General features: G+C 42.2%; 1 protein-coding gene across 1 annotated transcript in view; it reads right to left on the bottom strand.

Annotated features, from left to right (window-relative positions):
• The window catches only part of lrp2b (low density lipoprotein receptor-related protein 2b), a 39,456-nt gene that overhangs the window by 17,725 nt on the left and 7,393 nt on the right, over nucleotides 1-14,338 (bottom strand). Inside the window, exons 15-45 of the mRNA XM_044338402.1 lie at nucleotides 14,048-14,188; nucleotides 13,483-13,692; nucleotides 13,166-13,358; nucleotides 12,879-13,004; nucleotides 12,593-12,723; nucleotides 11,994-12,131; nucleotides 11,420-11,698; nucleotides 11,088-11,327; nucleotides 10,850-10,972; nucleotides 10,572-10,688; nucleotides 9,892-10,269; nucleotides 9,245-9,493; nucleotides 8,847-9,055; nucleotides 8,540-8,724; nucleotides 8,149-8,377; nucleotides 7,452-7,629; nucleotides 6,905-7,033; nucleotides 6,630-6,796; nucleotides 6,239-6,382; nucleotides 5,790-5,899; nucleotides 5,136-5,313; nucleotides 4,780-4,993; nucleotides 3,974-4,210; nucleotides 3,653-3,844; nucleotides 2,906-3,378; nucleotides 1,915-2,362; nucleotides 1,568-1,733; nucleotides 1,259-1,417; nucleotides 876-1,165; nucleotides 588-791; nucleotides 141-383 (exon numbers count right to left, since the gene is read on the bottom strand). Coding sequence (XP_044194337.1) covers nucleotides 141-383; nucleotides 588-791; nucleotides 876-1,165; nucleotides 1,259-1,417; nucleotides 1,568-1,733; nucleotides 1,915-2,362; nucleotides 2,906-3,378; nucleotides 3,653-3,844; nucleotides 3,974-4,210; nucleotides 4,780-4,993; nucleotides 5,136-5,313; nucleotides 5,790-5,899; nucleotides 6,239-6,382; nucleotides 6,630-6,796; nucleotides 6,905-7,033; nucleotides 7,452-7,629; nucleotides 8,149-8,377; nucleotides 8,540-8,724; nucleotides 8,847-9,055; nucleotides 9,245-9,493; nucleotides 9,892-10,269; nucleotides 10,572-10,688; nucleotides 10,850-10,972; nucleotides 11,088-11,327; nucleotides 11,420-11,698; nucleotides 11,994-12,131; nucleotides 12,593-12,723; nucleotides 12,879-13,004; nucleotides 13,166-13,358; nucleotides 13,483-13,692; nucleotides 14,048-14,188 — 6,480 coding nt within the window. The remainder of the gene's footprint in view (nucleotides 1-140; nucleotides 384-587; nucleotides 792-875; nucleotides 1,166-1,258; nucleotides 1,418-1,567; nucleotides 1,734-1,914; nucleotides 2,363-2,905; nucleotides 3,379-3,652; nucleotides 3,845-3,973; nucleotides 4,211-4,779; nucleotides 4,994-5,135; nucleotides 5,314-5,789; nucleotides 5,900-6,238; nucleotides 6,383-6,629; nucleotides 6,797-6,904; nucleotides 7,034-7,451; nucleotides 7,630-8,148; nucleotides 8,378-8,539; nucleotides 8,725-8,846; nucleotides 9,056-9,244; nucleotides 9,494-9,891; nucleotides 10,270-10,571; nucleotides 10,689-10,849; nucleotides 10,973-11,087; nucleotides 11,328-11,419; nucleotides 11,699-11,993; nucleotides 12,132-12,592; nucleotides 12,724-12,878; nucleotides 13,005-13,165; nucleotides 13,359-13,482; nucleotides 13,693-14,047; nucleotides 14,189-14,338) is intronic.

Raw genomic sequence — 14,338 nt, forward strand, 5'->3', positions numbered from 1 at the left:
CAAGAGAACCTAAACTGTAGTTGCTGAGGAAGAGGAGATGGTTACTCATATATTAGAGTCTTTAAAGTTAAATCAATGATTTCAAGTCAGAAAGTTTTAAAAACATCTTTCCAATCAACCCTTTGATCATTGTCACTCACGGCAGTTGATTTCGTCAGAGGTAGCATTATCTTTGCAGTCGTTGTGGCCATCACAGACAAAGGCTGCACTGATGCATCGACCGTTGCCGCAGGTGAACTCAGTAGCAGGGTTACATGTGGGGAAGGGGCAGTCACGCTCGTCACTGTTGTCACCACAATCGTTTGTGTAGTCACAGGCGTAGCTGAGCGGCACGCAGCGCCCGTTGTCACAGGAGAAGTCCATGGCTGAGCAGGTGTGGAAGGCTGGGCAGGAGGAACGATGGAGTGTAGATTTACTCTCAACCCATGATATTCATGTTTTTGGATTTCTGCTTTCTCTCTTTTTCAACATCAAGCTAACAGCTAAATTAGCTTACATTCTTATGTTAGCAGCATAAAAGGGTTAAAAGGGTCAAGGCCAATTACCAAAATGGTGACTATATACTGATAAAAGTCTTCATCTCTCACCACACACTCTCTCCAGCTCATCTGAGTTGTCCCGGCAGTCGTCGTAGCCGTCACACTTCCAGCGTGCAGAGATGCAGTTACCATTGAGACAGGTGAACTGCTCTGGTGGGCAGCGTTTCCCAGTGTCTTGGATACAGTCTTTGCCATTATTGGCCAGGTACCACTTCCCCTGATGAGGACACTGGCACTCAGGGCCCAGAGGACCTGCAGGAGAGATATAAGGGAATATAAGAATTAAGAAGAACTGAAGGGAACATAGAAATAATCAGTGAATGAATCTGCTCTTACCAGGAACACAGATATGACTACAGCCTCCATTGAACTGCTGGCAGGAGCTGGAGCAGCTCTCCTGCTTAGACGCGGCAAAGACGTGGATGTCAATTGGGCGGTACTGCAAGTCCTGGACCAACACTGCTAAGCCAGAGCCATCATCCTTCCCAGCCCTAAAGACGGCTCTTTCAGTCCAGTCAGTCCAGAAGATGTCCTGCTGGAATACAGTCATGGCGTAGGGGTGCTGGACCCCCTGCACAATCACTTGTCGGTTCTCACCCGTCAGAGTAGCCCGCTCGATTTTGTCTCTGAGAGAAGCAGTTAGGTAAGAAAGAAGTTGTCAAGAAAACATGCTACAAAATGTGTCCCTTGACTACTTTGTAATACAATAGTGAACATACAGTGAAGCATCAGCCCAGTACAACATCCTCTCTTCATAGTCCAAAGACAGACCATTGGGCGTTGAGAGACCACTGTTAATAATGGAAGTCCGGAAGTTTCCACCCAGTGTGGCCCTCTCAATCTTAGCTGGACTGGCCCAGTCAGTCCAGTACAGGTAACTGGGCAGAGAGAACAGGGAGAGAAGGGAGGAGAGAGAGCTCATCAGTGTATTTTGATGATGTTCACATCACAGTGAAAACCTGGACATTTTTATATCTTTGTCCAATCTGTAGACATATGCTAGTGAAGTGATGGTCATTTGTTTTTACCCATAGCAGGGGTCGACGATGATGCCTCTGGGGCGGTTCGCATGGGCGATGATTGAGCGGTTCATCCCATCCACCCCAATGGACTCTACATTTCTGCTGTAGTAGTCAGTGAAGTAGAGACGCTTGTTGACCCAATCATACGCCAAGCCCTCTGGGTCATCCAAATCTGAATAGTATAAAATAGATAGGAGGATATTGAATAAAGGGAGGCAAAAATGATAAGATCTTTAAGGAAATGAGAAAATGAAACAGAGAGGGTAAGAGAAGGAAGTGGTAAAGACAAACAAAAAGCAACAATAAAACAGTAGGAAAAAAATATTACAAGTCATAATTAATGCTTAGCTCACTTGTGGCTATAAACACAGGTGGGCTGGCGACTGATGTTGTGGTGATGTAGCCAATCCTGCTCCGGCCTATCCCCTTGCTCTGGGTGAAGAAAATTCGCCTCTCCTTAAAGTCATAATCCAGTGCCATCAAGTTGTAGCCCAGGTTCACTGTTGGATAAGGGCTGCTGTGATCTGTGGGATCTAACCTCAAGCTATTCAGTGTGTAGTCTGTGGTGAAAACTAGAAACTCATCTTGTCCATAACCACATGTTACGCCATTATTAAGGAGTGATCCATGTGCGCAACCACATTTTGGCTTCTCCTGGCCTGGCATGGCGAAGCAGAGCTGCTGGCAGCGCCCGTTATCTTCCTGGCATGGGTTAAAGTCCACCTGATTGGCAGATGTCGGTTGGATGTGAGCGTCAAAGATGGTGACATCCATCAGTCCGTCAAGATTGTCTCGGATTACCTGGTAACATAAGAAAAACATATTTTGTTATTTAGTGGCATGGGCATAGCACATTCACAGAAGGATCATTAAACATCCACAATTGACTCTAACTGATATCAAAAGTTTGTCTTTTTTATCTTACAAAATCATTCTTTGGACACAAGAAAATGATGGTGCCACTAAGCTATTATTGATGCTAACTACTAACTGCTATTGCAGCTGCTACATTTTATTGCTTCTGTAGCTAATTCCTGTTCACCGCAGCAGCAGCAATTGCTCTGTTTTCTCTATTCCCAATGGTTTTCCTTTTTGTCCAGCCCAAAATAAGATGATGTTCTAATTGGACAGGAAAGTTGCTTTGAATAGTGCCATTATGCCAATTTAGGTGTAGATAAAACTATGAAAATCTTGTGTCTGACTGACTGAAAAATGTTTTTGTGCAAAGAACAAGAAATTCTAGATATAAAATGGCAAATTATTTGGTTGTTTTAATGAGAGATCACAAAATAGGATTATTATGAAAGCTAAAACTATGGTAAATTAAGCTGGTTTCACTTTCACCTCTGGCTGGTCAGTGTTAGCTGGGTCTTTACTGGCCTGGAAGAGCTTGCCAAGCTTTTTATCCACCCACAGCATGTAGTTTCCAAATATAGCCATCCCTGTTGGAGATGGATACCGGCTCCCATACCGGATAATTTGCCTCTGTGAGCCGTCCGAGGCCATGCGCGAGAACATATCAAGAACATCATCTGTCCAGTAGAGAAAGTCATTGATATAATCAATAGTTAGGCCACGAGGCGACGCCAGGCTCTCTGATGCCAACACCGTGCGGTTGGTGCCATCCAGCAGGGACCGCTCAATCTTGGGTGTTTGGCCACCGTCAGTCCAGAAGAGGTAGCGAAGCTTGGGGCTGACAGCCAGGTCACGGGGCTTGTCCTGGGAGGACTTGAAGAGAATCTTTCGGTAGGTGGTGTTAATGGCAAGCACTTCCAGGAAGGTCTCACTCTCAAAGGCATTGCTAAAGTACAAGTTACCTGAGGAGGCAAATGGAGAGATGGGAAGAAAAGAGAGTGTCATTTGTCAGCACAGAGATACACAGTCATAATTCTTTGAAGGGTACAATAGTGATAAGTTTTACAGGAACTTAACACAAATTATTGATTTATATATTTTTTAAATATATAGTTAATTTATTTTTACAGTTATTGTTTTATGACCCTTTTTTCTAAGGTGAATGATAAGAGCTTGCTCCCTGTAACTAAAATTGACAAATGAAGGGATGGCCGGTAGACAGAACTGGCTTCATACCAGCAACCCAGTCTACAGCAAGTCCCTGGATGCCTCCTCTTCCAACGCCTGAGGCAATGACACTGCTGTAAAGCCCTCCGTCTGTTTTGGCCCTGAAGATCCCCCTATAGGAGGTGGAGGTGCTGTTATCAGTCCAGTAAACAAAGCCAGCTTCGATATGGAGGTCCAACTTCCCCTTACTGGAGTAGGAAACTGCAAAAGGGTAAACAGTATTCAGTGGATCCTGCCTGTAGTAACTGGTTAACAATTCACAGATAATGCTGTATAATATGCACAACAGGCTCAAACAACATAAAATTGGACAATATAAAGCCAACGTACGTCCACCGACAGGCGCCATAGCCTCAGAGTGGTCAGAGCTGTTTATGTGGAAACCACGGATGTACTTGGGGGTGGAGACAATGGCGAAAGAGTCATACTGTTGACAGCGGGATCCATCCTGAGACGGGTAAAAGCCTGTGGTGCAGGCACAGGTCTTCTTATTGTCTGGTTTGGGCAGACAGAGGTGAGCACAGCCCCCGTTGTTGGAGCTGCAGGCATTAGTGGTCCCTGCTGAGTCTGAGGTGGGAGAGACAAAGACAATGGTGGTGGTGGTGGTGAGCATTATTGGATCTTATGAGCCCATATTAGTGCAATGAAACTGTCATGTGCTGTGCTGAATCTCTGACCAACAATTTCAAAGGCATATTAGAGCAAATCTTTTATTTTCATCAAAATTTAGCAAGTTTGGATTTCTTTTTCCCTGTGTTTGCTCAAACATGCTGTTTTATATGAGCACTTTTAAAAAAATATATCTTTTTATTTATTTAGTTTCTGAAAATATATGCTGCACTCTAAATTGTTCATAGTTGTAATTCATTGAGCATTCATTTTTTTAAAATATCTTAATAACATTTTTCACATTCGATGAATCAAGCACAGACACAGAGGTGAAATCTTCTCTGAAAACCTACATTCAAGAGTAGATATACAAGTGGTGCTCAATCCTGCAGTGTCCTGTCCTTGAGGAGGACACTAAACTCGCTCCCTCACTGGCAGTAATTGCCTGTTGCATAATGGATGAAAACACCAAAAAGCTCAAGGACAGACACCTCTGAATTAAATATAAAACCACTGAATCTACGTACTATCTCTGGCGTGCACTTTGAGGGCACGCAGGCCAGACATGCCACTCCTCATCACCACCATATTGGCACCCGTGTCCTTGTCCACCCTCTCGATGACCTCATAGTCCAGGTCGGTGTAGTAGAGGTGGTTCTGGTAGATTGTCAGCCCCCATGGGTGGGACAGACCACTGACCACCGTCACCCGGCTTATACCGTCCATTGTGCCACTCTCAATCTGGGTAAACAAGGAGGGTAAACAGAGTTGAGGAGAGTTTATTCCCCACAACATCCCTAAATTGCAGCTTGCAATGAAATGTACAGTAACTGATAATATTTTTGTTCTTAGTCTATACATTAAGCATGTACACTGTACATACCACCCCTGAGCCTGCCACACCCCAGTACAGTTTCCTGGTAGAAATGTCAGCGGTGATGAATCCTATGTTGGCCATGTTGCCTGTGTAGAGGTTCCTGAGATTGCTTCCGTCCATGTCAGCGCTGCCAACCTTTGGAGGAACTCCACTGTCTGACCCCTTGTCTGTCCAAAACAATTTCCTATGGAGGTAAAAAAAAAATGTGTGTATTAGGTATCCAAAATTTTGAATCTAGCTATGTGTAAAAATCCTTTCTTGGTCAAAAAAAATCTTCTTATGGTCTTTGTTGGATTACTTCACCTACTCTAAAGAAATGCTAAGAGACTGTTACTGTTAATTGATTGGGGTGGGTTTCTTGTATGACAAGAAACATGACTGTGATGGACATGCAGCTGTTGGAGGAATAAATCTTCTTTTTAAATGTCCAATTACATGATGGTCATTAAAACAATTAGACTACTTTGTCCTGTCAGCCAGCTATTATCTCAAATAATTCTGATGAGGTCTTGGTCTGTTGCTTTTATCTTTCCTGTGCTAGGAAGTATGTACAAATTAATAACTATTGTTCAGGATCACAGAAGAGAGGACAAGCATCTGAATATGAAACTGAAACTTGATGATTTGTTCCTTCCATTATTCAGTAAACAGAAACTTTACCCTCGGGCTGGATCCAGGACTATTCCAATGGGCTCTCCTGCTCCCTCCGGTTTGCCAGTAGAGGTGATGAGGGTCTTCCTGTAGTGTTCGTTTCCATCTACACGGATAACCTAAGTGAAGTGTTATGTTTAGTTTATTTATTTGAACAATAACAATGAAAAAACAGAAATTAAGTGAGAAAAGGCAAAAGTATGCAGGGAAGAAACATTAATGTATTGCACATTAAATGAAACAAATGCTAAATAAATAAATAACAAAGAGGGAAATCTGAGATACAACAGTAATGAGTCTAAATAAGATTGTCTTGCTGAGATAGTAAACAGGAAAGTAGTATATTTGTTGTTAAATGGTTAAATATGTCTCTCAGGTGTTGCTTTTTGTCCTTCTATAACCCATCTAAGGCTAGTTTTGGCAAAATTGGGCTCTTGCCATTAATTATGAACACTCACCTCTATGGCTTTAACAGTGGGATTGGTGTAATACATCATTCGGCTTATCCAATCAAAAGCCAGACCAGAGGGCGATCCCATGAGTGCTGCTGGAGCAAACTCAGACCTGTTGGCGCCGCTGGTTTTCACTTGCCATATAGAACCCTGAAAGGTGGAGCAAAATCAGAGAAAATGCATCAAAAGAAGTGTTTTTGAAACTGCAGATATTCAAGTAATAATATTAATAATCAAGAAAATGAACAAGTGGGCACCAGTAATTATCCATAAATTTCCATTACATGTTGTAGAAATTGTAAACTCTTGGTGTTGTGCAAAGCCTAATCTTGAGTCACAGTAATCATTATATATCATAAAACATTCCTCAAGGGTTTGACTCAAAACCTCCACTCACAGTGCTCTGCACCCAATAGACAAGCTCCTGCTGGTCATCGAAGTCGATGTCCCGCCCCTGGCTAATGCCAGACACGGGGGCCATCGCATTGTTGGAGGGGTCAGCGGGGTCCAGAGGAATGCCAAAAATCACTGAATCTCTCACCACCATCAAGAAGGGATTACTGTCTAGAGTAGAGTAGAAGTACACATGATAAGAGGAACACAATACTCACACAACTGTGCAGACACACTACAAAATGAATTTGAATCAAAGCTACTGCAAAAAAGGCCTACCTCGGATACAGGTGCGTTTGTCAGCATCCAGTTTCCAGCCAGACTGACAGTGGCAGGTGTAGTACCTGGGTCTCCGGCCTGACAGCAGGCACAGCTGACTGCACATGTGTTCTCTGCATGGGTTGATGGCTAAATACAGAACCACAGTGTCACCTTCAAACAGACATCTCGCCAATTTTGTATGGTTTGTTCCAAATGCTGGTTGCAGCCTCTGATATGGTAAAGTGTATTATTTTCTGTTAACTTTAGGATTTTTGTGACTAAATTTGTATCTGTTGTATGTGGTTAGTGTAATTTCAGTAGCCTGTTTTTACTATTAGATGCCATATTTTAGATCAACTTAGGTTCGCAAGTTTTTGATAAGTTCACATAATTCTCATATTATGAGTTCTCAGGCCCACAAAAACTCCAGAGGGCTAAATGTATACTCTCTGTGACGACACATAAGATGCTTTTACCAACACCAACTCAACACTGCATCAACATACATACATTCACTACATGTTAGGAAACTACAGGTATCCAAGCAAGCTGTATTAGAAATTACCTGCGGGCTGTTTGACGGGATGGTCCATAATGATGCCCATGGGCTGGTACACGCTGCTCATCAGAGTGGTGATGTTGCCACCGTGGAACTTGTTTGTCCTCATCACTTTGCTGGTGTAGCGCTCCGACCAGTAGACGTGGTCCTCGAAGACTGTCATACCATGTGGGTGCTGGAGAACCTGGGTGTCAAGTGGGCATGAACAGGGTTGATAGGTTTTCAAATTCATCCTAACAAGGTTTTGTTTTTCCATTTTAACTTAGATGCTCCTTTTCATTACCATCCTGATTTATATTGATACAATTACACACATTCATATGACATGTTTGATCAAAATGTACTTTACTGTTACAGTAACATTTTTGCTAATTTGTACATCTCTAATGTCAGCTAAGTCACTTAAAACTGATACATGTGCCAAGGAATAATTCTTATTCAATGATAAAAATGTTCAGTTGTGATTGTGATTCTTGATCAAACTGATACAATACAATACAATTTCTCATATGTAAAGAAATGGCACTGAGTATTGACATCAGGTCAGAAATCCTTTCACAAATTGAAACATTTGGTGACTGACTTGTTCCTGATTCATCTTGTTTCTGTGAAGTGTTTTCATTTTCTCCTCTTTCTGACTGCATTACTAAATGATTGCCATGGTTACTATATCACTTCTTCATTTGTATCAAAATTAACATACCATGTCACTTGCTATGACCTGATGGCGGTTGTTCCCGTTATAGTCACAGTAGTCAATATATTTGAGGTAGGCGTCTGCGAAGTAGACCCTACGCGTGGTGTAGTCCAGGGCCAGGCCGTTGGGCCAGTAGAGCTTTGTGCTGACGATGACTCTTCTCATGGTTCCATCCATGTCTGCCCGCTCGATCCTGGGGTTCTGACCCCAGTCGGACCAGAACATCACGTTGGTACTGGAAAGAATGACAGTGTGATAAGGCACTTTGACAAAAGGTTTATTATGTCTTGCAACAGGTTGTTCAAAGGCTCAAAGGTTTTGAAAGACAGTGATATAAGACCAAATTAAAGACTAACTAAATAGCCTTGTAAGTTTCCCTCAAAGAGTCTCTACTTACTGATTACGGGGGTCTAAAACCAGTCCACGAGGGCTGGTAACATTTTTGGTGAGGAGGACTTTTCGGAAGCGACCATCCAGAGTGGACACCTCAATGTTCTCCATGACAGAGTCGGTCCAATAAAGGTTTCTTGCCACCCAGTCCACAGCTATACTCTCGGGTACCATCAGACCAGTGGAGAAAACCTAGAGCAACAGACACACCACAACACATTGAACACTGACTATGAGAATCTTGCACAGTTCAATTGAGTTTCATTCTATTGTGAAATATTACTTTAATGCATTTGTGTAATCATGTCTCTTACTTCCCGTCTGTCGGTGCCGTTCTGGTAGGCGCTCAATATCTTCTTCTGAGAGGCATCAGCCCAGTAGATTTTGGAAGTAACACGATCAAAGTCTACAGTCACAATGCCTGAACCGCTGATCACTGGAAGAATCTGGGGTGGTCTCATGTTGATCTGGTTGGCAATGATCTGACTGCGCTTGGCAACCAGAAGTACAGCTGCTATAGGGTCTAATGGCAGAAAAAATATTATGATTCATACCAACAAATTATTTCAAGAGCACTTTGTGGATAAAATTCCATTCTCCGCAGAGAAGGGAATTGCATATGTAAAAATGATTTTTTCCATATATCATATCATAATTAATTAGTAGGTTATACCAGGCAGCTTTATTTGTAATGCCATGTTTTTTTGCTCACTTGCAGCTTTGCAGGTGCGTCTATCAGGCTCTAGGAGGTAACCATCCGAGCAGTAGCACCTGAAGCTTCCTCTCTCATTGTAGCACTGCTGACTACAGAAACCTGGGATCAGACACTCGTTGATGTCTTCACAGGTCTTTGAGTCGTTGAGCAGCTGAAATCCCGGTGGACAGATGCACTGAGCCCCAAATGGTCCTTGGACACAACGGTAACTGCAGCCCCCGTTGTTCAGTACACAGTCATCTTGGTCTTCATGAAATGATATGATAGTTAATAAGCATTTATGTATTTATTAAGAATCTAGCTGTATTAGTTGTTCTGACATTTTGATTTGTATCGTCCATTTCAGTGGTGTGTTGTCTTTGTAAGTTATTTTCTCTTTATTATTATTCTTGTACATTTATTGCACTGATGTGCTACAAATGTATTGGGGTTTTTTCAAAAATATTGCCAACTTAGACTCAATATTCACTTAATTCTGAGGTTTTAAGGATTTTCTTGTCTAATAGTGCTACATTTTGATTATTCATACAAGCCCCTCATATTTTAAATCACATAAAACAGCACCATTATAATATTAGTATTCTTGTCTGAGGGCTAAATATAATTTAAATTACAGTACATGATGTGATGTCTGTGAAACTCACTGCAGATAGGTGATTCATCTGCTCCATTAGGGCAGTCCCTCTGGCCGTTGCACACCTTGTCCAGGTCGATGCACATCTGGTCAGTGGGGCACTGCCACTGATCGGAAGGACAAGTAAATGGAGGGGTGGGGCAGTTCTGTTCATCGCTCATGTCCCGGCAGTCGTTGTCGCCGTCACACAACCAGCTTGAGGGGATGCACGCCTTGTTGGTACACTGGAAGTAGTTGGGTCTGCAGGTGATCTGTGGGCAGGAGTTGTGTTCATCAGATCCATCCTCGCAGTCTGGATGGCCGTCACACTCCCACTCATCTGGAATGCAGAGGCCATCGGTCTGGCACTGGAACTCATTGTCATGGCACAGGCCTGGACCTCGAGTGGCTGGAGACACCACAGACATTTAAAAATGTCAGTAACCCAGCAGCAGAAAACTTGACATCAAGAGGTGTAATATGTATTGTTGTCCTGTTTTTAATTGGATGCACTTTTTCATTCAAGTCAATGGGAAGGTGTGTCCAAACTTGTGACTGGCACTGTACATTGATTCATGTTAACAACAGTGAATATGGTATGAACAATAAAGCTGGCTGATTTTCAAGTGGTACAATTGGTTATCATTACAGAATTAATGGACATGATTGATAGTTTTTTCTATCCAGCATTAGCCTGTGTAATTTACTTACGACAGTCTCGCTCATCAGAATGGTCCCTGCAGTCAAACACTCCATCACACCGATATCCTGAGTTGACACATTGGTCCCCGGTGGCACAGGCAAACTCATAGGAGGCACAGGAAAACTCTTCAAGTAAAAAAACAAAGAAGAACAGATAGATAAATGATCACAGCACAACAAATGAATGCACTTAACTCAAGAATTTCGCATATAAGAAGGTATTCAGTCTCATATACATGACCAACATGCCTAAAACAGAAATCAACAAAGAATCAAATTATTCCTACCACAGTTTTTCTCATCAGAGCCATCCAAGCAGTCCTGGTCTCCATCACACACATAGGAGTTGAATATGCAGCGGTGGTCGGGACAAAGGAAGTAGGAAGGACCGCATGTAGTGATGGTTGAATCTGCCAATCACAGATAAAGCATTTTTGCTTCAATACATTTGCAAGATAATATTTGTATGAACCAATTTCTTTAAGTGTCAACAGAGATAAAAATGGACAGTCCCTATATACTTACTGCAGTTATGTTCATCAGAGCCATCACCACAGTCATTGTCACCGTCACACACCCATGATTTAGAGATACAATTATTGTTATCACAGGTAAAGTACGCAGCAGCACAGGTGGTAGGGAGACGAGTGGGACAGTTGATTTCATCAGAACCGTCACCACAGTCGTCAGTGCCGTCGCAGCGCCAGTTGCGCTGGATGCAGTGTTTGTTGTTGCAGGTGAACGCTTGCGGAGAGCAGGTTGCCCCTGGGAGTTAGGTAGTGGTAAAAATATATGAGGTGGGCATTTGGATTAGTATAACTGATTGCTCTATAATATACATTTTCTCACACATTTACCTGTATCAGTGCAGTTGGCCTCATCAGTCTTATCTATGCAATCAGCAGTACCATCACAGATGTAGGAGTTGGATACACAGCGTCCTTCATCACACTCAAAGGAGTAGTAGCCACAATTGTTGTCAGGTGGGGGAACAGAATCATCCTTGATGCAGTCCCTCTGATTGGCCTGAAGCTTCATGCCGTATGGACACCCACACACTCGACTGAAGGATGGAGTCGGGAAACAGAAGTGGCTGCAGAGCCCGTTGAGTACCATATTGCACCGGCTGGTGAACGCTGTGGGTAGGATGGTGAAGAAGTAGTCATTGGGTTTGTGGATTATTATATCTGGCTGACTGGCAGCTCAACTATTGCCCTGGTCCTGCAGTCATTGATTAGTTTGAGAAAATGCTATTTTAATCTCTTTTCTCGCTCCATTTTGTCTCTGCTCTCCCTGCCTTCTTGTGATGAAATTCAATTCCTGTTCATACACAAAGTATCTAAGCTTACTCAACACTGTGACTGAGTTACTGCAGGACTGGAGTATTAAAATTATTCACAGACTCCAATGGCTCCCTTTGTGTGAACTTACTGTTTTGGAGGTCAGCTGTATAGGCCTTGACATTCATAATTCCAGTGACTCCTTGTCTGATCATAATGTTTCCTCCTCCATCCCGCTTCCTCATCTCGAATATTGCTCTAGTCCTTGTATCAGACACATACAGGTAGTCTAGAAGATAAAAACACATGACTCAGTGTTGTAATAAAGGCAGAAGATATAAAAAACAAATGCACATTTACTAAATATAATGCAATGAGTCATGAGCAGCCATACTGCAGTGATTTCAGAGGGGGTACAAGAAGTGGCTCAATTAGAAAGTAGCTCAAATAAGTGGCTTATTAAATTCTAATATGTGCAACTGTGCTTAAGGCACAAAATAATGTACGGGAAATTCTAACACTCATTTTGAATGTAACACTGTTTTGGTCTAAATGAAAATAAACTCTGAAATAAAGTTGTTTGAGAATTGTTAGAGCTTTATAATAAAGTTGGGGTTTTATTGAGTCAAGGCTGCAGATAAACCTTAATAACATCATATACTGTACAATATGAATAATACTCTGCATGTGTAATATACAATAGGTGTACTAGAATAAAGGACAGTTATGAGGTGAGACCAAGAAACGCACCTGAATAAATTGTTAGAGAGTAGGGTTTAGTGATCTGGCCGATATTGCTGAATGTCTGTCTGTCCAATCCTTCAATGCCGATGTGACCAATCTGTGCCAAGAGGGAATCTACCCAGTATAGCCGGTCCATCCTGATGAAGGCCGAGCACAAGGAATTAACCAGTGAATATATAGGAATACTGTAATCCACATCACATACAATAATTTATTCCTTGATTCTTGGAATTATTCAGTGAGATCAAACTATAATCCTCACTGTCATCATTGTAATCGTCACTGTGCTTACACATAGTCAACAGTGAGTCCATACGGCCATCCCAGTGTTGTGTTGACCAGAGGAACAGCATTGCTGCCATCAGTGAAGCCTTTCATGATGACCGCTGGACGATTCCAGTCAGACCAAAATAAGTAGCTGTGGGGTAACATGAGTGGACAAACAAGAGGACAAATCTATTCAGATTCAATATATTGCATAAAGTGCTTGTTATACGTATTTAGGTGCATTACTAGACTGTGATATCTAAGTGCAAATGACACTGAAACCAATCACACCTGATACATTTTAACACTCACCCAGCACTGGGATGCACTGCAATTCCTTTTGGGTTCCTCAGTCCAGTCACAATGTCTCGTCTGGATTTGTCTGTGACTCTGAAGGCCACCACCGACCTGTAGGTGCTTGAGGTCCAAAACAAAACATTGGAGGTCCAGTCGTAGGCCATAGCATCAACAATTCCCACTCTGTAGCCTGTCAAAATCTGTTGAACTAAGAATGCATACAGAAAATTATATCCATCAACTTACATTTATTTTACATAACATTATGTATTGTTTTTACAGGTGATTTCACTCAGTGCAGTTGTAACAGCACTTATTACACAAAAACTCACTGGTGCCATTGAGGTTTGACTTATAGACGAGGCCTTTGGACCTGTCATTGTAGAAAAGGGCCTCCTCTTTGCCATCAAACTCCACAGCAGAGCCAGAGAAAGAAGTCCCGAGCCCTGTGAGGGGAAGGGTGATGTCCTCCTGGAGGGATACGTTCAGTGGGATTCCCCGCACCGCCATTGAGGTGGCCACCAACAAGTAGTCCTTCACCTCTGTTCAAAGAGTAAGTAACAGTGGTTACTGTCTTTTAAATCCTAAATCCCTGACATGTTTTACTGTATGTTGTTGCAATTAATTAAGATTTGAAAAGTAGTTGAAAAAGTTGTAATTACTTGGTATGAATACAATTATTTGTAGGTGAATGTGTACCTACCTTTGATAAATAATAATAATAATAAAATTACTGCAATGAAAATGTAAATTACACAACATTGTAATTTGATTAATTCTTTTATGACTAATGAAAAAACATGAAAAAATGACAGAAAGCATTAAAATAATGTGAAGTGAATAACAGTCCAACTCTAAATATCAAGTCATTTTGCCCTCTATGTCAAAGAAACTTACTGAAGCAGGTCCGCCGGTCAGGCTGCAGGTCGTAACCATGGCGACACTTGCAGCGGAAGCCCAGACCATCATTGTCAGTGCGATGACTCAAGACACAAATTTGCTGGCAACCACCATTGTGTCTGCCACAAGGGTTCATCACTGTGAGACGAGACGGATTGTGCTCATTTTATGATGGCAATGGTGTAATATTAGTTTGCAAACATAATGGATGAGACTAGAGGTGTAAAAAAAAAAGAGAGAGTGGGTTGCACTTTCTGCCCAGCACCAAACAGCAATTATTGCACCTCC

The sequence above is a fragment of the Thunnus albacares genome, chromosome 20, assembly GCF_914725855.1.
Source record: "Thunnus albacares chromosome 20, fThuAlb1.1, whole genome shotgun sequence".
Classification (NCBI taxonomy): Eukaryota; Metazoa; Chordata; class Actinopteri; order Scombriformes; family Scombridae; genus Thunnus; species Thunnus albacares.